The sequence below is a fragment of the Wasmannia auropunctata genome, unplaced genomic scaffold (genome assembly GCF_000956235.1).
Source record: "Wasmannia auropunctata unplaced genomic scaffold, wasmannia.A_1.0 LD336041.1, whole genome shotgun sequence".
Taxonomy (NCBI): domain Eukaryota; kingdom Metazoa; phylum Arthropoda; class Insecta; order Hymenoptera; family Formicidae; genus Wasmannia; species Wasmannia auropunctata.
Window position 1 is genome coordinate 487309 of NW_012026849.1, and position 27060 is coordinate 514368.

The 27060-nt window shown below is 35.8% G+C and overlaps 1 protein-coding gene across 1 annotated transcript in view; it reads left to right on the plus strand.

Moving 5' to 3' along the window:
* The window catches only part of LOC105451885 (regulating synaptic membrane exocytosis protein 2), a 176108-nt gene extending 153830 nt beyond the window's left edge, over positions 1 to 22278 (plus strand). Inside the window, 8 exon segments of the mRNA XM_011692600.1 lie at positions 3780 to 3958; positions 4312 to 4527; positions 5932 to 6266; positions 8651 to 8830; positions 16283 to 16370; positions 16610 to 16692; positions 17011 to 17118; positions 17741 to 22278. Of these exon segments, the coding sequence (XP_011690902.1) occupies positions 3780 to 3958; positions 4312 to 4527; positions 5932 to 6266; positions 8651 to 8830; positions 16283 to 16370; positions 16610 to 16692; positions 17011 to 17118; positions 17741 to 18051 (1500 nt within the window). The 3' untranslated portion in view covers positions 18052 to 22278.
* Positions 22279 to 27060: the final 4782 nt, after the last annotated feature.

A 27060-nucleotide genomic window follows, 5' to 3' on the forward strand; every position in this document is an offset into this window, starting at 1 on the left:
GCCTCACCCTGCCCACCCCCTATCTGTCCGCTATCCTTGATTTTGCGAGCGCAGACACACGAACACCAAACTCGTCCTGAGTGATGCACAAATGCCAAACGTCCGAGCGCATTGTCATCTTTGCGAGAGATACCTATATCACTTGTGGCGCGCGCTCGCAATTGTCGATGCCGCGACCGGCAGTGTGATCGACGAATTTCAATGTCCCTGCATCGATAACAGACGCAACGCGCTCGGCGAGCACGCGGTAAATAAATATAAACCGAGCAATTCAACGGTCCCGGATATATTCGATGATTTTTTTTTCTACCTTCGCGGGGCTTGAATGCGAGCGTTTTTTATCCAATGTTCGACGACCGGGCCGGAATGTACGACGCGACCGAGCCGATAATCTTTAACGGTAACGACGAACAAGCGCGCGCGGGGATCGCTCGGATGGAAACGCGGGCGTTTGGTTGTTGTCACGTTCTCGCTTTTCCCCGGTATATATTACGGACACAGGAGGTATATGCGCACAAGCGCAGATTTAATGGACGCGCACTTCCGATCGAGTACATCGAATGAATTTTCCCCCCTCCGGGGGGATTGGGGGTTGGGGGGGGGGACGGGACGGTATTGCGAAACGTATCACAATGCTGGCCGAGTGTTATGCTGGGGAAATGCGCGCTTTGGAAACAACCGTAGACTGACATTGTACATAAACGCTTGTCGCAACGGCTCTTCTTCGGCTTCAAAAGAAATTTATGCACGTGTAATTTTAAAGCGAAAACGGTATATCGGTGAAAATCGAATTGATAAACACTGAAAACGGAATATCAGAATAACATTAATAATGAAATCAATCGATTAATATTATTGTCTGAATTTACAATCAATGTATATCATTTCAAAGACACACTTTTATAAAAACGACTCGTAACTCGCCACAAAGAGAGCAGATTAATTTCTAAGAGGATAATGTTCTTTAAATATTGGATTTATAATTTCCATTAATTCCAACGATAATTATCAAGCGGCGAAACTTGTAATGTGTTGCGCGACAATCCTATTTCAACATACAAAACTATTATGTGAAAAGATAATGGGGAGAGATAGCAAAAGTTGGGGGTTAGATTATTTTCGCTCGTGATTTCTTCCCAGAATCTCATCGTCATCTTCATTAAAATTCATTTTTCACTTTCTACTTTAAATCGGGATAAAAAGATTCTCTCATCCTCTCGCCCGCGCGCTTTTATCCGCGATAACTTTTCTATTCCCATTACCGAGACCGCACCTGTTAACAGAGATTGTTCGTAAAAATAATCTCCAAGCATAATCCCGCTCGTTCTATGATCATTAATTATCTTTTATCATGTTGTATTTTCCATTTTTCATTTTAATTGATATGGTTAAAAAAAGTATACTATAATGATTATATACATCCGGTAATAAATACTTTCAAATTTTACGTTATTATTTAAAAATGTAGTAACAATAGATTCTCTTAATTATAAATTTGAACTCTATTTATCTAATTTGATTGTAACTTTTTGCGTAATTTCTAAAATTCCATTTCTAAATGTGCTAGATAATTTAAAAATCAATACTATCTTTCAAATTTCTTGTAAACATTTTTTCCTTAAAAACTTACTACGTCATCTTAAAATATAGTTCTGAAATTAGCGTATCATCACACACATTCAAAAGTTTTTAGCCGTAAAATTACTACACTGCATCAAATTTCAGTTTTGAAATTTTCGTTACAAAATTAGGATATTAGATTTGTATTTACATCACAAATTCATATCAGATTCCCGGAGACTATGTTTCACGGGAATAACATTAGAGCTATGATATCAATTGGTTTCAACTTTCATTTGAATAAAACAACAATATGATCAATTTGCATCAACAAGTTTCTTTGAGAGATCACAAAAGCATACGGCAAATTTATTTTCAAATGTTAAAATACTAAATCGCAAACACAGTAAATTACACAATAGAAATTTTATTTTTAACATGCATTGTCGTATGACTTATTGCAGCCGAAGAAGCGCGTCGCGACGATACACACTTATTTGCTTGCGTAGAAAGAAACCTTTTGAGTATAAATATATATGTATGTAAATACGTAGCAAGCAGCTTACAGTTCGGGAAAACCGTACGTGAAAAGAGAAAGAGTGATGGACGATTTATGTTTTTTTCGTGATAATAAAAGGCTTGGACACGCGGAAAGGCACGCGAGGCTGGAACGCAGAGAAGATGTGTGGAGCGATGTCGTGGAAACATCGGAAGGGAGTGCAAGCAGAGGAGAAGAAGACCGAGAGGAAAATATATAAATCGTCGGTCGTGACGAAAAAAAAAAGAGATTAACGAAAATTAGAAGCTTGCTTTTAAACGAACGTTTTTCTTGACTGTATCGCACGTACAGGGTTATAATCCAATGATATGTCTTCTCTTGGTGCTTTTTAAAGATAGAAAAATCAAATAATTATTTATGTTTTAATAAATAAATAGAATTATGCTGTTTTATTATTAGCTCTTTCAGACAATTTACGCTTAACTCATTAATAAAATATAAAATTTACATATATGTATATTATGATATTTAAGTAAGGTTATTTAACTTAAATTGGTCATTTTAAGATTAATATTATTTTAAGATTAGATTCATTTTAATTCATTTAATCTTAAAATAATATTAATGATGTAACAATTATATAATTAGTATCTTTATATCACTCTGTAATAACTAACAAAATAATTTCTTCGAAATCAGGAATATATTTAAAAAATGCGAAAGTACGAAAATTCGTGAATATAAAGATTGACAGATTTTGCAAAGATCTAACATTTAGGAATCTCTATATCTTTAAAGATGTTCTAAGTAAGTTTTAAAATTTTCATATTTTTTTCAAGTATCTTGGGATTTCTAACTTTTCAGATATAAGGATCTTCGTGATTTTACATCCAAAGACCTTTCGTACAATTTTGTGATATAAAAATTGTATTTAAAAAATCCATCCATGTTGTAAAAAAATCAAGAAACTACAGATTCATCGTTTACAATATCAGATCTCAATTTAAAGATTTGAAATATTAATTATAAATGAGAATTAAGTAGAAAAAAATTATTGGCACGAATAGCTAGTTTGAAAGAGTTAAATAAAAATTAAAGCGATGTAGATCAGTACTTTTTTAGGATTAAACCCCTGCACATTACACGACTACACATACATAGTTGCTATATGTATGGTCTGCGACATGGAATGAGTCTTGACACGAATAAAATTAAACCTCGAGGACTGCTCTTAGTTTGCTCACATTTTTCTTCTTCGTTTTATCTTCTCAACAAAATTTCACCGCGTAACCGCTTCTGCATGCAAAATTAACTCTGCTTCGGTCTCCTCAAAAACCGCGAGTGGAGCACGAAGGTTCCATTAAAAAATCCTTCAATATTGTTCTGGCGAAAATCTTAGATACCATTAACAAGATACTTTCATTCTGAATTTTATCGGTTTTTCTTGCTGTAAATTTTATACTATTTTCACTATAAATTAAATAGTAAACTTTCTCATATATATAAATATATGTCTATCTTCAATATTTATTATATATTAAAAACTGTTTTCAATAACTCTCCGCTGTTAATATTGTATTATTATCTGCTTAATATTTTGAGAATTATATACGCGAATTGTAAAAAAAATAAGGAACATTCGTGAATACCCGCAGGTTCGAAAACCCTTCGGGTTAAGATGCATTAGCAGAAACGTTAGGATTTGTTTCCTATCTTTTAGGAACAAATAGCGAAGGAGAGGCAGGTGACCGGCCGCATACAGATCCAGGTTTCGTACGAGGCGGAGCGCAAAGAATTGGTCGTTTCGGTTTTTATGGCCGACGACTTATGTACGCGAGAAGACACCGGATTCGGCTCCTTGCCGGAGGCTTTCGCTAAGCTTATCCTTGCTCCGCCATCGTAAGTCCATGGACATCTCATAAATTCTCGGATTGAATGTATCCGACACGTTGGTCTTCCGCAAATTCGATTCTTGACCGTATATAAAACTTATACGATACCAAACGAAATGAAAGTCATAAATTTGATAAATTCACACAATACAAAAAGAAATTAAAATTTAATTAAGAGAAATTATATTTTGAAATTTAGACTGATTGATTAATATTTAAAAGTTTTTTCGCGTAAGCGCGATTAACGTGTTTAATTGTTTTTCCAAGAGCTTCGCCAAATTAATTTCTTTTTCTTCGCTTATCTTTTGTTTACTCTATGCTTCGATGCTTAAAATGATTAATCACTTGCGACCTTCACAGCGGCGATGCAGCCCCGCTGAAAACTATCGTAGCTGAGCCGACCCAGAAACCCATCTGGAACGCTACATTGTTCTTTACCGGAGTTGATGGCGAGAGCCTGATGGAACGTGCTATCGAGGTGACTCTCTGGGATTACTGTCCCGATGGCGATAATGTGTTCCTTGGTGAATGCACTGTCGATGTTCAGCGAGCACTTGAAAATGACAGAGCGGTTTGGTAAGTTTTTTAAACGGTTGAAGAACTTCTTGCCTTAACTAGTTATAATGATCATAATTCAGCACGTAGTATTTAATGATAATAGTCGAAGTGAAATAATCTACAAGTTTTGCCAGCAATTATTATAATTGCTATAATATTTAGAAATTGTTATAAGTAGAATATGATTAACAACGATCATAATTTGGCGCATAGCGAGTATTTGTAATAGACACAATAAAATAATCTTCAGCTAAACTATGCTTAGAAAATTGTTATAAATTAAATAGAATAAGTATTTTAAAAAGTATATTAATAAAATAATTATTAATTATTATCAATTGTAAGGAAAGGGTGGGCAAATAGTGACAGGGGGCAAATAATGTCACTTTAAATTTCTCCTCTTTCTCGCGTCTATTTTACCACTACTCGTTAATAGAAAGACAGTTCTCAAGCATCTAATCATCTTCTGAAAAAGCCGTAAAAATCAAAAGCCAAATATAGCTAGCGAAGAAGTTTAAAATTTTGCATTCGTGAAATAAAGTAAAACCTGGATCTTTTTTTGATATTTGACGTTATATTTTCTTAATAGCTGAATCGTTGAATGAGATCTAATCTATTTTATTTTATACCTTTTTCCTCTATTTTGATATAATTTTTATGCTTGTATATTAATTTTATTTCTCTCACAATCAGTAAAGTTTTAAAGGAAAAAGTATAGCTCCTAGAATAAATAATGACAATTTTCAGTTGAGTAAATAATGACAAGTCAAAAAGCTTTTTTAATATTTGAATATGATTTTTCTAATTTATTTGGGATAATATGAGATATAGAAGGCAAGGTCCAGAATAAATGTGATTTTCAATAAGAAATACTAGCAAATAATGTTACTACTATTATTTATCAATAAATAAAAATTTACATATGATAAAGTATAGAAATTAATATAAATCACCTTATCTAATGAAAATGTCAAAAGAAAGATCGATTAGAAGCTAAGAATTATGTATTTTGTAATTGTCCCATAGAGTGGGGCAAATAGTGACAAATGTAGGTTTCAATTTTTATAAAAATCTAGCCAGTATACATAACTTATGGAAACTCTAATTAAGTTTTTTGTACATTTAAAAGTGGAAAGTACTCTTTTAGTAAACTTGTAAACTTGAAATTAGCTTGTAGGGAAGAGAGGAAAAATCCGTCACTATTTGTCCTCCCCCCCCTTTCCCTTACTATAAATGTATTAAATATTAATATGTGAAATCTACAAATATTAAATATAAGTATAGACGCGTCGCCAAGTAGATAAACTAATTGACGCGACGCGAGTTGTATGTTGATCAAATCAATGATTAACAATAATTGCAAAGAATTGAGATTTCATTGTGTCACGTGTGTCCGAAATATCGCAATCTATGGAATGTCAGGTATCGTCTGGAGGATCCACGCGGACTTCGAACGGGCAAATCGCCGTACTGCTCGCCGCGCGGCTCGGTATCGATGGACCCGCACATCGCCCAGAGACTGTTCAGGAAGGAACTGCGGGATCGTAGCTACAGCGATGATACGCAGAGCGACAGCGGTAGCCCGGAGTTTTGCTTCCTGCATCCGGACCACGCCTGGCACGCCAATTCCAGACGCGGTTCCAGCCAGTCCGAGCAACTCGAGGTTGAGCCGTACGAGCTCAGTCGGGATTACAGCAGATCCCTGCCGGGTAGCCGCAGGAGCAGCTTCCAAAGTCAAGGCGGCACCGATAGCAAACGTGAGTGTCATGGATTCGACACGGTCCAATTTCTCTTTCGGAGAGAAATCGCTGGCGGGGATGCAACGGCGCGTTAGTAAAAGGATCTTCCTCAAATAATTTCTATTAGTCTCTCGGCCGAGAGAGATGAATTACAAGGCTTAATTGCGAGAATATTTAATATTATAGTAGTCGGAAGGGTAGAATTTTAATTGTGAAGAAATGATACTTTTTTAATTAAATTCATATCCCTCTATTCAAGATTCAAGAGGAAATTCAAGATTCAAAGAAATTTTAATTTTTAATTCTGCCCTAACTAATAATTTTTATAATATAATGTGTAACTGTTACGCAAAAAATATAATGAGTAAAAAAAGATTTGGACAAAGATTATTGAACAAATTTTTTTTACTATGCATGCACGGAAAGAACTGATTTTGTTGAAAGATCTAAAAATTTTGCTAAATACTACAGATCTGAAAATAATTCTTGTTCAATCATCAAAATAATTTGTTGGAAAGTTAAAAATTATAAGTGTTGCTATAAAACATTTTGATATTCCAGCAATCACTGTGACTTTCCAACAAAATTATTTTGATTATTGAACGAAAATTATTTTCAGATTTGGATCCAACAAAATTGTTCTTTCCATGTGTAAAATTTAAATTTAAAATCCATATGATATCTAGCAGTAAATCATTGTGATATAGGTTTTTTTTATGCGTCTTTAAGTTGGCGTTCGAACAAATTTCGAGCGCATTTGCCAAATGGCGCATTTGGTACGCGAAAATGAAAGAAAATCTTAGAATGTAAGAACTTCAAATATCTATACCTTCTGAAAGGATTTCTTGTCAAAATTTTCGATATCGTTCGCGGATACTCGACCCAGTAAACCGTGTTCCGCTTTCCGTTGCAAGCTGGCCATCAGCCTCAAGTAAACTCACCCTTCTTCTTCCTTTCAAAGATGATAACGATAGAGTGGGACTATCCGTGATGCTATTGTTGGGTAGCCTCGAGTACTGCTTGGCAGCGCACTTGGCACGCTTAAGTAACAGCTTCCTCGATTATCGCTATTCGATTACGTCACTTCAGCGAGAAGACGCCCGTGTAAACGTTGTAAACAACAGAAATCGATGCATCGCGAAGTAAAAAATAGCAGGCATCAAAGAGGCATTAAAAAAACAAAAGGATAACATTATAATATTTTTTTTATGAAAACTAAAAATATTTAATAATTCACAATTTATAATAACTATCGACAGTTGTAAATTTTCAAAGTTAAATATTTACGTTAGATAGAATTAAATTTCATTTCGCGAAGCACGGATAAAAGATGCCGATTAATCTTGGATATTATTAATGTATGATTTTCACATACAAAAAAAATGACTTAGCATTATCAGTTAAATATCAGTAGGTAGTTCGAACTTTGCTGTCATTGTTAAAAATTAGCTATTAAAGATAAAACATGTTTGTTGGAAGATACAATTTTAATAAGCTAAAATGAAAACGTACTTTAACAGATAGCTAAAAAAGTGACATTTATGGAAACAATGATTTCGCTGAAAAATTTAAAAGTTTTGCTGGCTATTCCTCAATAAAATTAGCTAAACGTCATTTGATTCTAGAAACAAATAGTTTTTGCTGTATCGCCTAAATTTTAATAACTAAAATAAATTTAGCTTTGGCAGTAACAATATTAGCTGTCCCTAATTTAAAGACACATTATCTGTCACGGCTATATTTTAGCTGCGTTAGCTAACCCTTTCTCTGCGTGCATAATTATATCTAATTGCTCCTACTTTAAATTTGTCCCACACGCAAAAAAATGGCTTAGATAATAGTAGCTAAATTTCAATAGCTGAATCAAACTTATTGTTAGTTATAAGAGCTACAGTCTTAGTGTCATTGCTAAATTCTGATTCTAACAGATAAAAAACATTCACTGTGACAAAAAAATTTATTAACTGAAATTAAAAGCATATATTAGTACAGGCAGCTAAAAAGATGGCATGCGTACCTAAATGTCTTATCATGCACACATTTAGCACACAGAGCTAAGTTTATAGCTACGCGCGAAAATTTGATTTGTAATTGTTTTTGCAATGTGGCACTGTCATATGCACATCTACAGCGCATTTAGCATTTAGCATTTATATTTTGCAGTATATGTATAAGCTATATACTGCAAATATTATTACTCTATTGCGAAGATAAAATAGCATAGATTCGGCTAAATATCATTTAATTTTAGCAGCAAATATTTTTTGCTTTAACACCTACATTTTAATAACTAATAAATTGAACTTCGGCAGCACGACATTAGCTGTTCCTATTTTAACGACACAGCTTAGCTGCCATAGTTATATTTTAGCTTCATTGGCTAATCCTTTTTCTGCGTGCAGGTGGTAGCATGGGCGAAACCGACGCTATAGTGTACTACAATCGCGATCGACGGCGAAGCTCGTTCACCAGACCGATGAGGGATCCCGAGGAGATCCTGGAGGGTCTGCGAGCGTTGAAGGCGACCAAGGGGGAGCTCAGCAGGACCATGAGCCTCTCCGGCGACAAGAGACGCGGCAGCCGTGAGTATAAACGTTTTCCTCGCTTCTTCTTGGCCATCACTTCGCTCGTACGTTCGTCCGTCGTCCGTCTGTTTGTTTGTCTTTGTGACCTCCCCATTCGTCACATTCCACCACGACCCCTCTGCATTTTGTGATACACTTTTTCTCTTTTTCTGTCTCTCTCTCTATTTTATCACTGTTGTTCAACGTCTCGTTGGTAACCATCACCGTGTCACCATCACCGCATCTGGTTTGAGACTCATTAATTAAAGTCATGCCATAATCGTGCATCCAGATGTATGTAAGTGTGCGAGTGCGCGTGTCTGGGTGTTCATGTCACCGTGTCACACGTGGTTGTCCAACCATATATTTGTTATGTATGTGCGTTCCATGAGTCACCTGCCTGTTTCTTTCTCTCTATTAATTGTTTTTTCTCCCTAGTTCCTATTTTCGATTTTTAAAATACAATTTTTGTGTAGAAAATCAAATTTCACCAACCTACTCATTATTCTATGACTTTTTAAAAATATTCTAGTTATCTGTTCTATTCTTTTTACATAAACTAAAATTTCATCAACTTCCTCATCGTTCTACGACTTTTTAAAAATATTCTAGTTATCTATTCTATTCTTTTTTACATAAATTGAAACAAGAGGTAAAGAATTTAGAAATTCTTACCAAAATAAAAGTACTGATTGAAGATTAATTAAAGATTTTTATATTTTTCACTTAGAAAAAATCCGATTCAAATGTAAATCTATTTAATTAACTGATATAACTTGCAAATATATTTTTGAAGTAAAAATTCTTTGGTAAAATTTTGAAAACATTTCTTATTTTTTACTCTTGCATCTATGTACTATTTGTTATATGACACGAAGAAAGCAGGACACTTTCGCGACAATTATCTCCTTAACGTATACATCTTCAGTGCCGTAAAAAAGATATTTTTTACATTCTTCAATTTTTTGAAACTATTGTACTGTAGAAAATCAAACAACAATTCTTTTCATCAATTTTATTTTGTAATCACATTCCTAATCATATTCGATGTAGTCTTCATCTACATGTTTATGAACCCCTTTTTTGTAGTATTAGAAACCTTTCCTTCAATTGTTCAACATTTTTATATTCGAATGTCGATGCAATTATTATTTATCTGTCTCGCACTATCACGTCCCGTCGACTCCGCGCGGTTTGACCGAGCGAACGATCTTGATATGCAGAGGAATTTCTCACACGTTTGTCAAAAGCCGTGTTTTTGTCCCAGTTTATGGAAACTAAATCGGACGGATCAAAGCGGGAATAGCCCGACCTGGAAAGGATTTCGACAAGACTTCGGGATACGATCGACTTTTATTATAGATTTTCGTGTCTAATGTCGACCATGACGATGACCGCCTTCGACCACTCGCCCTCTGTTTTAACGTCCTCAATTGTGCCTCGTCGCTTATCTCATCGTTCATATATACGCTCGACGTTCGATTCGGCAATTCTTGGATCAGGCTGCAAATACTTCGGGGTCCTGGATTTTGAGACTGCAAATCTCCAATGAGCGTTCGCCGAGAAGCGTTCGTCGCACAGGTTCGCCCGAGCTGCAGCGCGGAACTGATTCGTCGGCGTCGGGAATGGAATTATCGAGCGAGAATCAAAAAGTATATATAGAGAGCGTCTCGTCGGATCACCGCCGCCGTGTGGGTGCCATCGTGGGGGCTTAAACAAATCCATCGTGCGGCATTTCTCGCTTGGGGAAATTTCTGCGAAATTTCAAGCTTCGCTCGTCAATCATCCTATAGCTCCGCTTTTTTTTTCGTCTCTCGAGGAGTCATCGTCCCGGTCGACGGAATATATATATATATATATATACTCGAATTTCGACGTGGTTTTATATCGACGTCAAACCACCACCGTTCATGCTGCCTCGTGTGCTGTCTGTCTCTCGCTCTGCTTGCGTTCCACGAAGAGGTCGATGTGACTCCCGCGCCAAAAATCAGCAAAAAAATAACGCGATCACGTTCTGTGCTCTTTCTGCTCATCTGTATTTTGCGATCGCTGTTGCGCGCCGCTGTTGCCTGTTGCTGATTGCTCGTGTCGTCTCACAGCCTGAAAGTAATAAGACTCGAATCCCTGCTGCCGTTGTGCCTCAGGCTTTTACGAAATGAGAAACAGTATTCCATCACCACCACCGCCGCCACCGCCGCCGCCGCCGCCGCCGCCGCAATCGCCGCCGCCGCTGTCGCCAATGTGATCACAATAGCGGAAGACATAATTCGCTGTTGTGCTTCTCTTGTGCCGTTGCACGCACGTGTGTGACTTAATTTTCGCGCCGCGACCTTCCGCTCTCTGTTGCTCTCTCTCTTTCTGTCACTTTCTGTTCTTACGCTGTTCAGCCTCTTATCCTCCACTCCTCCGAGTGTTGTTTGCCGTATTGACTCCGAGCGTGCGATATATAAGAGATGCGCTACCGATCGTTCTATCAGCAATATTACCGTTTCTTCGACTTTCAGGCTTAATGGTCGCTTTAGCTGGCGGCTTCTGGCACGTGTTGAACGCACGAAGTCGATTGCGATGATAATACGTTAGTAGTAATGAAAATCTTTCGTACAGCCTTCAAGAAATTGATAACAAAAAAAAACAGTTTATAATATTTAGTGGCGATTATAATCGACGCTTTGTGTACATTAGTATATTGAATGTAATCCAATTTTCTTAATTCTTGGCGATATTATGCTTGGCAGTACGTTCCATTCCGCTATATTACATATTGATTTTTTAAACATGTGGAAACAAATGTTTTTTACATAATATGACTTACACGCTAACAGAATTCGCAAAGTTGAAGTAACATTTTTTCCGCGATGTAAAATTAACTTTAATTAGTTCGGCATGAAATTGCCGTCACTTTTATCTGCTGACGGCTAAAGAAGATAGTATACAGTTGCGTTACGAGGAAGTAGGCTTTGAATTGCGCATGAGAAAGAAGTTGGCTGATGTTTTTGGAGCACGTATGAAAACAATGAATGAATTCAATGACGCGGGTCAAAGTGCTCCTCACAATTATCCCTGCCTATACTCAGCCTCCTCGCTTTCGCTCAAAAACTACGGCCGAGCTATGCGACGATCCGGCTCGTCGACAGTATATAAGTATAGTCGCTGCGTCGAATATTCGAAGCGATCATTAAGCGCGCCCCGACGCCGCCAAAAGACTCGCAATCACCCCCAATCAGTTTCTCGCCTTCCGACTCTCCCTGTTGACCTCTGTGTGCATCTTCGTTCAATTTCGTAAAGTGCACGGGCTCGAGCGCAGCGTGCACCTTAAACTTGACGCCTCACTGTATTGCTGATTATCTTGATATCCTTTCTCGGTCGGCACCGTCCGCCAATGCCAAAACTCTGAACGCTCCCCGTACTCGGCTCGAATCGCGAAACACTCGGTTCGCTCGGTCGAAACGCCATCGGCCATCGTCACGACCCCGATTATCGACGACAAATCGTGGGCCACGCACGCACGACCAACCAACCAACCAACCAACCAACCAACCAACCAATCAACCAACCAATCAACTAACCAACCAACCAACCAACCAATCGACCACCATCGACCACCAACAACGACAACAGAGTGCGTAGTCCCAACAGTTACTGTGTGGCAGTGCGAGCCTGTGTCTCCGAGGACCGGTAATTCGGCCTCCTTCCCATTGCCGCACTCCACACCACCTCGATAAATAATCGCAAGGCACTGTCAACCAACGTTACGGGCTTCCGGTAAGACACACTCTTTCTCTATCGCTCACTGTCTATCGCTCTTTTCCTCTCACTCTCTTTCTCTTTCTCTCTCTCTCTCTGTCTATCTGTACTTTGAGCAGAATCTCGCTTCTAATTTTTGCCCCTTTAGTTCATCCCTTTTAACAGACGGTATCGTAGTATTTGTTCTGCAACGAAGAGAGAATAAGAACGGAGTATAGGTTTTATACAATATAGATATAGCAAAACTGTTGATGTTAGAGTTCCATTAGTTCGAAATAGACGAAAGTAGAAACAGACTAGAAAAAGAAAAAAGTAGAAATAGGATTTTCTATTTCAAAACTCCCAAGTTTGAATCCTCAGATACAGCTTCAAATTCGACGAACCCTTTATTTTTTTTCTGACAGTGATATCATTTGCGCAATTTTAGTATAAAAAAAATTAACAATTCTATGGCAAAACATTAATTCCATTAGTGATATCATGTTTTATTCAGAGATTTAATATTTAATGAATATTTTGTCATATCAATTTAATGAAAATTTTGTTTTATATTTTCATTTATTTAACAGTACTTTAATTTTTTCATAATTTCTTTACAAATATTCAAGTAAATTTTATAATAAAAATTTTGTAATGAAGAAAAAGATTTTTTGGCAAAATTTATATGATCAACAAATATTTTTTTATACATTACATAAATAACAACTCGTCTATGTCTATTGTTCGTATGTACTGAATATATTTTTTCCTTTGCGATCTTTGTATTTTCTCCATTGTTTTATTTTATTGTTCCGTTCTAAAATTCTTACTAGAGAAAGAAAAGGTAGACAAGATACTTAACGATAAAAGAATTTGAAAGAAGTACATTAAGTATATTAATTATACCATTATATTATTGATAGAGAATACCGTTCTGATATCTCTCACGTTTCGCTTCTTTATTTTTGCACTTCTATTTTTTTTCTCTCCCTTTGCGCGCACGTGCCATTAATTTGTCTTTCCCCCGATACACGCCACATTGTATTTTTCAAAGGCGCACGCAACGTCATTTATCATAAAGGCAAGGAAAGGATAACACATTGATAAAACTTCACCCGCGAAATATTTTCTGTCCCTTTTGCACGCGTCTTTCGTGATCCTATCGTAATATAATTTTTTACAACGAGATTAATTATACTTCTGTTTAGTTTTGCAATTACTCGGGTATATCATTAATTTCCAGCTTGCGTTCCATCGTACTCCATTTCATCTTCTACTCTCATTTATTAGTCCAGACTCCAGTTAATCATTCTAAGCGCCAAGAGTAAGTGCGTTAATTCCTCGCCATCTTCTAATTAACTTTATTCCTTTTTCTCTCATTCCTCAGGATTATATCTTTTGTAAATTTGATCGCGGGACAAGTACTTAAAAAAAAATAATATCTGCAACACTTTCCCCTGAAAATGCCTTTATTATTTCATTCGACTTTGTTAACTATCAACATTTCTTAAGTACCAAATTCAGTTTAATTAGCAATTATAACTTTATTATTACATCATAATAGTTTCGCAGAACTACACGCGCGCACCAATTTTGCGCATCTTTAGTTATTTTAACATTAACAACTTTGCGCATAACTTTCATAACTGATTGATAGATGAATAAATTTACAATTGATAAGAGGAGCATCTATATATACATATATACAGACGTTTGCTCGTGCGAACGTTATTTATTTATTTATTTAATAATATATTGCGGAAATAGCGAAATTTTTCGAGTCATCTGCAGACAGGTGAGTAATAAACAAAAATACCTTATCCTCACTCCTTACTGCAAGCCTTCACGGCTTCCTTTTTGCTTCTCTTTCCTAAATTTTCTTGCAATTAGAGCGAATAGCGCTTTGGAATATTTGCTTGAGCGCACTATTAGCATTTAAAGATAATTTGAACGCTAGCCAATTACTGCTACTGTTGCTACCTACAATCGTGATCTTAGGTAAGAGAAGTCGAATGCCATTGTCGTATCGTTGCACGTCTTTAGCACTATATTGACATGAACATCTGACACAAGTAGAATTTTTATTATCTAAAATGATAACATTAAAATTTATTAATATTGATTTATCTGACAAGTTGTCTCTGTACTAACTATACGAGACATCTTTTTACTGATTGATCTCTGTATACTACGCCTACTTCAAAGTTGTTATTTTCACATTTATCTTTTAATTATTTTATTTTTTTATTCTTCTTAAATATATCTACGCGCGCGCATATATATTTAAAATGTTCTATTTGACGCTTAGTTAAAAAAATAATTGTGCCGAGCAACGTTGTATGCAAAAATGTTTTAGCGATGAAAAGATAAAATTAATGTATGGATATATACACAAATATGATGTATCGATAAAATAGTATTTTTATTGAATTTTTTGACAAAAAATTCTTAAATGTAAGAACACAACATCTAAAATTTATAATTAATATTAAAATAAGAATACAAGATCAAAATTTGGGATATACATACAGTAATACTTGTAGAAATAAATGAAAAGTATTTATAAACAACCCCAATATTATTTCTTATATCGGAAAAACTAGAAATAAATCAGTTGAAAATATAATTTTAAACGCAAATCCTTCTGTTCAACAATTAAATTATCCATAACTTTGACAAGAAGATATTCATCAAGAGAATTATAATATGTGTCCTATAACAAATAATGAGGAAGTGTAAATGTAAGAATCATAATGAGAACTTCAGAAGGAACATGTTAACAATAGAACAAGGACGAACTATTAGCTCGCCAAGCTTCTAATTATCTTATTACAGCTATCGAGACTGAACTTCCCTCTTCGTAGAGTTGAAACTCCCTGCTATCGTTGGTACTTTGGAGCCGAAGTTTGTATCTCACTTCTATGTAGAGAGTACGCGTTTCTGGAATTTATTACATACATCTACCTAATTCAGAAAGCTTCGGTCGTTGAATTTCACGATTCGGTTAGCAGGTCCATTGGCACCGATTGAATTGCTTGCATAGAAATCCTCACTGCATATTCTTGTAGGTACACGGAAAGAACGATTTTGCTGGGAAGTCTAAAAATTTTGTTGAATAATACAGATCTGAAAATAATTTTGTTGGATCACCAAAATAATTTTGTTGAATGCTCAAAAATGATGAGCGTTACAGTAAAACGTTTTGATATTCTAGCAACCAGTTTAAATTTCCCAAAAGTGTCACTTTAAATAAGACGATTCACATAATATTATCGTAGGATGCTCGAAGCAAGTTTTAATAAACATTTTAAGAAAAAAAGTTACTATGTGTTACGTTAACAAGAATGCAGATTATTCCTTCCAATCATATACTGAAATTCACACGACTGAAGATGCTTTGCAGCTGTCGTATTGTTCAGTAGGAAGCTTCTCTGAGAGATTTGTTGCAAAACTGAGTTTGAAATTACAAGCCCGTAGCATTGACCCTTCTGATTGGCAGGTGTAAATTGTTTCATTCAATTGCAACTTAACTGTAATCTGTATGGAACTGTGCACTCAGAAGATCGCTCAAATCTAGAAATGTCAATTGTTAGAATTAATATTGTGAATTTTCGAGAAGAGTATTGCCATTCAATGAATAAGTAATATCCTGATAAGTGATAACACAGATTTCTGCGTGCAATGCCGTACAGTTTGCAGCCGGTCCGATGTGATCAATAGTGTGAAAAGATATTTTTCAACTCGTAGGGCGGGGTGAGCGCAAAGACAGCGTCATGGAGATTCCTGAGAGATTTTACGATCGAAATAGCGAATCCGACGAGGACGAGAAATGCAGGTACGCGATCCATCTTTCGTGACAAGTTAAAACGGATCAATCACTTTATTCTATTCACATTTTCGATGTGTTTATTATCGATTCATCAATTACGCTTTATATCATATCGCGTCGTTGATATTTTAGTTCAGTCATCGTACATGCAACGATAGGGGAGCGGACTCTGAATATCATCCTGTATTGATATTCATTAAACTAAACATAATTGAATCTGTATGATATAACTTTTGTTATTGCAGTCAGTCAGCGAGAAATGAAAATGGCGTCGATCTGAAACTGGGTCGCGGACAGTTGCTGCCGAAAGGATTCAAAATAAATAGTGGTAAAATATTCGGTCCAATTTCCTATAATAGTTCCCTTAAGATTAAATTCTTATCATTTTCGCAAATTCTTATCTCTATTCAATATTTTATCTTGATTTTGTTGAAAATACAATTTCGAATGACTAAAAAAAAAGTTCTTGCTGAAAATACACTTGATTGCGCGATGTGATTTTGCTCAATTGATAAATTACAAAGTTAAAACAAACATTTATTTTTTGATTTATTAAATCTCGATTTATTTATCGATATTTCATTAGAATTTTTCTTACTACAATTTTGCTTGCGTATCCATTTCATTGCGAATGCAAACGTTGCAGGAGCACAGAACGGCGAAGTGCAGCTGGGCTTCTATATGTGCAAGGGAACTCTCGAGGTCGAAGTTATCTGCGCGAGGGATATTTGTCCCGAGGAGAAGGAGGAGCCAGGTAATTTGAGGGATGCGCCCTCTCCTCTCTTTGCCGCTGTTAATTTCCCCCCATTCGAGTTATTCGTTCCTGTTTGCAGTTACTATAAAATTCTCGCAACGTAGTACCTTTGAGAACCTCCCGGGCGATCTATCCTCGCGCGAGCGTTAATTCCGTAGCCGTTACTTTTACGGCGTGCGGGTGTTCGGTCTTGATTATTCATGCATTACTTTAGCGTTTAGAAACAAATTTCCGAGCGAGACGCTCAACGCGCCGGTTAATCGCGACGACCTACATCCACTAACTTGGTAAGGCTTATTAAGGTCGAAACTACGGTAAAACCGTGTAACCGTTTTTATGAATATTTTGAAGATAACCAAGCGCTAGCTTAGGTTTTTTTTTATATTTTAATTCGTAAAAAGAATTTTTTAATAAGATTTAATATAACAAAATTTCTTCCTTTCTTTCTTCGTTTCTACTTTTACGTATGATAAAAAGTTTCTTTGATCTTCAATTGGAAATTCATAAAAGAAGAAAATTCTTTTCACTCACGAATACGCTGAAAATATCATCTCATTTTAAGGCTATTTTCCCTTAGAAAAAGAAGAGTATTGACGGCGAAAATTTTTATCCTTGTCCGTAGATACTTACGTGAAGACGTACTTGCGCGAACGAGACGGCGACAAGTGGCTGCAGAAGCGCAAGACCCGCGTGGTGCGACACTCGAAGACCCCGCAGTACCGGCAGACGCTGAAATACGGACGCAGCGACACTCTGCAGGGCAGGCACTTGCTGGTGATGCTGTGGGAGAAGAAGCAGACCTTCGAGAGCAACCAGGGCCTGGGCGGCGCCGAAGTGGATCTCGATCTGCTGCCGCCGAAGGAATTCATCTTCGACTGGTATCCGCTCTTCCCGATCCACACCCTCGGCACGAACAACGCGGACTCGCCATGATGGCTAAGGGAAAAGTGGGCCCTCGAGGCCGGCGAGCTCGACCTCAGATTGAGCCTTTTGCTCAAGGACGAGGGCGAGCCCGTCGTCAAGATCATCTCTTGATGGAAATCGTGGCTGATGATTACGTGGCCGCAATGTCGGCTGGCTCGAGTCCAACGCGATCTCGATCTTCGCGTGACAACGGCGCTCTTTATTATTACAAGTCTTTGAATGTGGCGACGAGGCTCACGTTGTTCCAGAAGGCAATTGAAGTTCGCGTCGACGAAATTTCCGTCTTTCTGTGTTACTGCGACTTTTCAAGTTACGACTTGTACATAACACTTAACAACAGCGCGTGCAGATGTGTTCAAACAGAAAAATACTTTTATTTCATTCAATCGATCAGAATTATATACGATATACATATTATTAATTTAAATAATAATATTAATTTAAATCGGCATAATTGGCTGGTATTAAATCGATTAATGTATTTTATAATTGTTACTTAATCCAAAAGTGCAAACAAGTAATTAATGAACGATATCTACCGGTTGAATGTTTGATTATTTACCAACATTTGCAAATATAAAATGTTTAAAAAAAAAAGATTTATTTCTAAAATCGGAATTATTGAAATATTACAATAAAAGATTTTTATCTTTCCTTTTAAGAAAATATAAAGTTAAAACAGATGTCGCGGAACACGGAAGTTTCAGATATATCATCGCAATGTATAAAGTGATTCTCAAAAATAATGAGATCAGTCAGTAACACGGATCGATCATCTGTCATGTGACAAATCTTGATTGAATGAGATCGATGATAATGCGTAGCGTATAACCGGAAGACAATCAATTTCAGAGGGCTTATATACAATTGTTTAAGAAGACAATCAACTTTAAAAAAAATTGTAAAGACGTAAACGCTTCCATATTGAACTTACGCTTGTGGGACGACGTCAGAGCGTCAGCGTCGTCGCGTTTCGAGCTACGACGAAGAGACGAAGCGAGAAGGAGAGCGTGGGCAAGGAAAATAGATTCGAGAGAACCGAGTTCCTTCGATTAACGCCTTTCGAGATCCGCGGAGTGTTTTGTCGGCGCTCCGCGGTGATTTTAGCAATAAAGGTGTACCTGTGCAAGTCTCGTTCGCATCAGCAGGGCGAAAGAATTGAAAGGTACGGAGAGTTTATTTTTCGACGAGTTACTACAAGAGAAAGAGAGAGAAAGATAAGCGGAGGCAGCCATGTATATCCTGACGAAATGATATAAGGGTCCATTTTTCCCGAAACAAATGTAATATCGGCGAGAATACGTCGATGACTGCGCGAATGCGAAACACGATCGACATCTGCCGCCGGCGGCGGTGATTTCATCTGGTTGATCCAGTCAGTGATTCGATCGGATTTCGCACGTGCTAATTCAAATATCGATACAAACGGGGGTTGTAGAGTCCTGTTTGATCTTACTACGCCGACGGGGTGCTTTCAGGATTCGCATTTTCAAACAATCTCTTTGTTCGGCTTAATTGACATGTAACTCTGATTTGTATTATCTTATACTCTGTTTTAAATTTCACTTATATAAATGTTAATTTGTTGTACAAACACATTACATCAACGTACGTTATAACGCAAATATCGTATAAACTGTATTATTACAAAATCTCAAATTATATTGTAGATAGGGATTCAGAATTTTTTTTTGTATACACACAGAGCCATTCCAAAAAAAAGTGATGACTATGGGAAAATAGGAAATAGCCGAATCGAATGGAAACGCCTCGATCGGCGTACTTGACTACTTAAATGCTTTAACTATTTAATGGTAGACAATCGTTTCAAGGCTCGCTGGCCGAGCCGACGAACAAAACAAAACAAAACAAAAAAAGAGAAGCAATTAGCTTGAGGTGGTGGCGAGACGAGCGGATAAGTTCCCGGAGGTAACTTCGCGGCCAACTTGAATAATAACCAACCAAACTCGGTGTTTTAGAAGTCGCACAATTTTTGTAGCTCGTAGACTGATAGCGGGACTTCGACGTTTCTCATGGATGTAACGACGTCCCGTTTTGCGTAGCGTCTCGAAGATCACTATGAACTCCGCGAAGCAATCCCGGACAGATTGGCTACGAAAAACACACACAAAAAAAAAGAGGAAAAAATTGACAGAGACGACGTATAGGAGGAAATCCATGTGGCGGCGCGAAAATTCACGAGCTTAATCAATTCGTTGATGATTCACGGGATTGATTTACGATGATTCTCGGGACGCGTTAATGTGAGTGTTTAAAATCCTACAATGTCCCCCCCCCCCCCCCCCACGAGACGAGATCAGGGACATACAATGGATTGTCCAGAATTATTGCGCTTACCCCGCCCGAGTAAAAAATTAGCGATAGGTAATAAACGTGATAATATCGTAAACAGAATTTAATTAATGATCCGGCAGCATTCTCACACGATATGATCCACGAGTCACGTCTTAAACGATTGTAGATCGACAAATTTATTATCATGCTGAGTGTGTGATGCGTGCATAGGCAGAAGGAAAGACGCGGCGGTTTACTTAAGTGATTGCGGTGTGTATAACACGTGAAGCATATAAACGTCGACACCGTGGTGTACACATAATATGCATACCTCTATATAAATATACTATATATATATATATATATATATTATTACAATCCGCGGGGAGACTGTAACGAAGGATAATCAAAATGTACATGTGTTTAAACGATACGATTAAGGATACGGTGTCCCATATCATTATAAAAAGAAAATTCGGTGTTAACGATGTAGACGTTTAAGGGATGTCAACGAAAGTTCAATCGAAAATTTATTTTCACAAGTCCTTCGAAACGAAATTCTTGACGGCGATATACGTACGTAGTTCTTACATTAGTAATTTCGTTTCGTTACATCAGTGAACTTCGTTTTTTGTCCGTATATACGTATATTTTTCGTTGATTCTTTTTTGTAAATATTGGACCTCTGTAAAATGTCAGGCTCCGACTTTCCTTTACGAAAACTTTTACTTGTTCGTCATTGTAATGTCCGATCTTTAAGATCCAATAGTTTGGACAAGTCTTACGATTCCCCTGAGGGTTCCTTTTGCAATCCGTAAACGGCAGACTTGGTCGAGAAGGTGTGCAGGAGTCGCGAACTCGCGAGCGCCTGAGCACACCCGAAGAAAGTAATTTTTTACTTAAAAAAAAAACACACAGAGAGCGGGAAAGCATACCGGCCCGAAAAAAAAGAGAAGAAAAAAAAGACACTTTAATTACGGTTGTGCTGTTCACACATCTTATGTCGATATAATCGCTACATCAGTCTCTGAACGCCTCGAACGCCAGCGACACGCCTCGCAAGACTCATAAATGAGACGATTGTGCCTTCGCGGGGGCTACGTCAGATATATCGTAGAAAAAGGAAACAATATTTCATCAGTAATCGGCCTAGAAACATATCCGAGATATCAAGAATATTAAACTGTACACAAATTCGAACTTTGCTGTAAAACAAATTACGCATTACTTCATATGGTCTCTGCGTTTTGACTATTATGCCAAAACTCGTATATTGTGTGAGCTTAATGATGCTATGCATTTGCCAAAGTCGTTAATATTTTAATTGATACGCATCTTGCAATGCAATTAAATTTTGAAATTTCTAAATATTAATTCATTCTTTTTGTTTCGCGAGCGAACGATATTAGTTTTACGAATCCATGTTGAGGAAATAAATTCAAGATATGATCTTAACAAATGACGTAAACCGAAAGTACAAGTGAAAGAGATATTTGTAGCGAAGGTAAAGGAAATCGGCGGAACTTTCGACGAAAAAAAAATCATAAATTAATTCGAGCGAATACTAAATTTCATCGAAAGTTTCCTCATATGAAGATTATCGCATGGACAATCTTCTCATACGAATGCAATCGTCTATACTTTAGATGGAGGACTTCTCTCCTTTGTACGTAGTTGAGCGCATTCTAAAACAAGTTTTCTACTAGCCTTCGAAGTGACCTAATAACTATTACGATCATTAGTATCGATGCCATCGTTACTATTACCACTATCGCTGCTGCTTATTCTCTTCTTGGTCATTGTAGATAAATTGATACTTATTAGAGCTAAAAATGAGAATTTATATTTCGTAACAGCATTAGTTTCACACTGTCAGTGATTTTTACTAATAAAATTACAAATGACAAATTAATCTTTTGTATTTTTAAATTATTATCTTTTCATTAATTGATTAATTGAATAGATCAGGCCTGTATTATTCTTTTTTAAACATGTTTTTTATAATTCTTGTAAGACTAAAATATCAATTATTTAATTAAATACTTTTTTATTATATATATATATACATATATATACATATACACACACATATACATATAAATTTAATATTTTGATATTATATCTATTACACTAATTATATTATATTTATTTATATAATATTTAAATAAAAATAATTACAATTAATTTTTTAATTTATAATTACCCGGGAAAAAATTTTTTATATAAAAACATATAAAAATATATAATTACATGCAAAATATGTCCATATATATTCATATGTTTTTTTCCTTTATAAAATTATTTTTTAATACAAAAAAATGATAATAATAAGAAGAAAATATAAAAAATAATTAAAAAGATAATTTTTACATTGTTTTTTTTTTACAAAAAATCAAGTTTAAAGTAATGAGAAAAATTGCTCATATATAATCATATATAAATAATTAAAAATATATAATTATATGTGAACAATTTTTTCTCATTTCTTAAAACTTAATTTTTTGTAAAAAAAATAATGCAAAAATTATTCTTGTAATTATTGTTTATGTTTTCTTAATATTATTATCATTTTTCTTGTATCAAACAATAATTTTACAAAGAAAAGAAACATATATGAATATGTATGGACATTTCGCATTTAATTGTGTATAATTATATATAATTATATATTTTTATATATGTTCTTATATGAAAAATTTTTTCCCGGGTAAATGTACAATTATATTATATTTATACGTTTATCTATGTACTTAAAACATTCTGAGAACAAAAGATTAAATTGTCCACGTTCGCTACTCTCCGCTCATTTCACGTGACTCTGAAAATCTTCTAGCAGTTTTCGACGAAGTTCGAGCTTACAATGAAATCCTTACCCTGTAGTAAAAAATCTAGACACTTGTCATCTGCTCAAATAGAGAGCAACTACAATTTTTCTACGATACAGAACGCTAGCACCTTTAATGTAGAGCATAACTCGAGTCTGTTTCACTATTGTCTTACGTCTATAATTATGACGAACACACATATGTACACGCATACAGATATACATACACGAAGCACACACAAAGACAGACGGACAGACAGACAGGCAAACAACACACAAATACATGCAAATACGTTGTATCAATCTTGACAATCGAAACTATTGATTCAAACTTACGCTGTGGATCTCTAGATAATATGTCGTGTACTTCTTACAATTCATATTATATATACTGTATGGGCCGTGTGTAAAATATTCCTTGGGACGAACATATACACATCGCTGATTATTGCGTAATTATATATTTGGTATATTGTAAAATTAATCAGGTCAATCAATCGCAAATAGAAACGTCCCCCCCCCCAAAAAAAACATAATTGATAAATATATTTGAAGGAGAAGTAGGCTTCCTTCCTCTCGAGATGAGATGCAGGTATATTAGCACGATTGGTCAACTCGTTGAGAACCGCGCTGTTAATTAAGAGTTAAAAGCAACGGCCTCTTCCCTTACATATCTGTGTTGTACTCGTTCTAACGTCTAATTGTAAGTGTCAGGGACAATCTCACGGAAGTGCGCGCGTGTCTTCAAACGTGGATCAAACAACAATGGCAAGCTCTCTAGCCTGCGTAGCAGGAAGTGTGCTCGTATCGGCGTTTCGACGACGCAAGTCGATCTTGTATCTCTGCTTTTGAGTTTGTTCGATTCTCAATTAACGCTGTATTATTGATGCTAAAATCTTAATGAAAAATAGATCGCTAAATAAGCACGCGATCTGTTATACTTTACTTTGTAACGAAACGCTGTGCGAGAGAAGAATTAAGAAACTAGCCATTTACCGATTTCTTTTCTTTTTCATTGCTCATTTCGGTGAGTTTCGTGAACGTTATAATTTCCATTTCTTGTTCAGTCACTTTATCACGTTTCGCGAGAAAAGACGTCTCGCGGCGAGTTTAAGCGATCGGCGGTAATGTTTGATCGCGATCTCCGTTTTTCAACAGGGAGTGCTCAAGTACGGCCTAAAATCATGTTCAAACGAGTCGCGGAAGGAATGCTTGATCCTCGTAGACGCGCGATTAATTGTTACATACGTACACCTGTAAGTACTAGCCGTTAAACTGATGATTTGTAAAATTGTGTAATTAAAAACGAAGCGAGTGGCTTCGAAAGGAAAGGAGAGGAGAAAGACGAAAAACGGAATTGCACGATGAAAGCTTTTAAACGAGTTACAATAATACATTCGGGACCCAAATAATTTTCGACCGCAGAACAATTAGGGGACTGGTAGTTAAATGTGTTTAGCGATAATTAGCCTGCAAAAGTTAAATTAAATTAAACTCGACTAGAGCGATCCGTCGTTTAAAAAAACAAAAGATTCCCTCTTCGATTAGCAGCAAGTTCTTGAACTAATCGATCTGCTGTCACGTTCTATATGATACCGTTTCGCTCGAGACAGCTCGAGATTCCATATGCTGAAGCAATCGAACCTGTTCTTTCCAATATTCTCCGCGTTTCGTCTTTCTAATATAACGCTGTCGTTATAGTGACTGTAGAAACTTATAAAATTTAGAACTTATATAAAAGATTAGACACGTTAAGAAATTCTGCCATTTTCTCATCAGCCATAGGGATGGCAGTTAGAAAAACGTTTCGCTGATGTACAGCAAGCTGATTTCCTTCGATCGTGACACGTGTTGTGAGCTGTCAAAAAGTTTAGAAATTTATATACAAAATTTTATTTATTTAAAAAACTTTATGCGTAGTGAGTACATGAAGTAGCGAGTATAAACTGCACTTTTAGAAATTGTTGATATCCGCTTGCTCTTAAACGAAAATTAAGAAAGAAAAATTTACTAAAACTTTATTTTGAATATTAATCTTTTTAAGGGCATTAATATTAAAGGAACACATCCATATATTTATAAGTCATATAAATTTAATACAATCACTTCTTAGCTATAAAATCTAAATTGTACGTATTTAATGATTTTAAAGTGACAACTATCTCTTCTGACATATCCGTATAATTTTTATTGATTCAATCTCTGATATCCCTTTTTGAATGTAATAAATGGCTGACAACGTGTCGGGAAGTACTGAAGAATATCAGCGGTAAATAGAAATATACTATGGCCTTGTAAAGTCTGTACAAAAAGGGCAAGTGTGTCGATGATTCTTCTTTGTTTCATTATATATAGAATATTATCAGAGATTAAAATTCTCCTATAATTTTCACGAGCGATACGCGTGATTGCTCTGTGCTCGCGTACACTTTCACGAAAGTGATTCGCGAGGAGAAAATAAAACGCAACACGGGAAAGACACCCTTAAGACGTAGCTAAAAAGATGTAGATACGATATGTTGTCACACATATATCAAACTCAATGTGATGTTCCCTGCATGTTGAATGTTGATCGTCACGTATGTGGATGTAGAGTCACAGAGTGTGATAGAATACGGGTTAATCAAGAGTATGGATAATTAGCGGTTAAGCGAACTGCGGTATAACTTTCTTTCTAATGATTTTGTGGCAATTAGTGATTACGAAGCAATCTTGGCTTGATTAAACGTTTGATTGATAATGCGAGGAAATTTCTGAGCAGAATGAAATTTATTCTCAGTACAACATTCTCGTACACAAATCTGTGTCTACTGAAATTTTAGTTTTATAAAAAAGGACGCTCTCCATGAATGAAAATGTTCTCTTAAATGAACATGATATTTTAATTAATCTTAAGCTTAAGAACTTTATTTTTTTATAAAAGAAGCTCTTGGTAGTAATTAAAAATATTCTAAAACAACTTTTAAAGTAGTACTCTCAATTTTTTTTTATTTCCATAATGCGAAATAAAGAAATAATACAAATATTATCTCAGAAGTTTCTCACAATCGATCGAATCAAAGTTTATCTTAATGAGTGAGAAACTAGCTTAAATTTTAATTAATTAATTGTTATTAACAAGCAAGTTGTGTCTCTCTCCTCATTCGCATCATTGAAAAAAGCCACGAAAGTATCTAATATGACTTCCACAATTTTTTCTACGAAGAAAGTTCTCTAAGAATTACACAAAAAATGAAATTTTCTATTTAAAGATATTAGCGGATCTTGCGATATTTATTACGCCTATTTAAAAATCTTAGTTTATTCTGAAACACGCGTGTCTTGTATTTAATATATCCACTGTGTAATGATGAAATGCCGAGCATCGTTGCATACATTCGGTAACAACTAATGATTTCTAATCGCGAATCAATGGCAAATAAGAATAAGAATAAGGCAAGAATAGTAAAGGGAAACGAGGAAATATAATTAAATAAATAACGTAGCAATTAGAATAGACATTATTATTAACTTCTTTAATGGGGAAAAAGTTGTATTTTTCCATATGTCGGAAGAGCGAGAAAGAGAGAGAGAGAGAGAGAGAGAGAGAGAGAGAGAGAGAGAGAGAGAGAGAGAGATCTATTATTTCATTGTTGTAAATGCAATTATTTAATGAACTTGATAAGTGTCGAAAGAGAAAAAATGTTAAGGCCAGAGTCGCACGATAGTGCTAAAAAAGCTGTGGAAACACAGGTGATCGCCGCGATGCAGAAGCAAGGTAATGCGTTTTCCTAATTATATATATGGATCAATTGACGATGTGGAACCCGGCATAACTTAAATTATAAATTATTGCATTTAGTGCCTAAAACTAAAATAACAGTCATTTATACTTCTGTTTAATACTCCATTGTACGTGC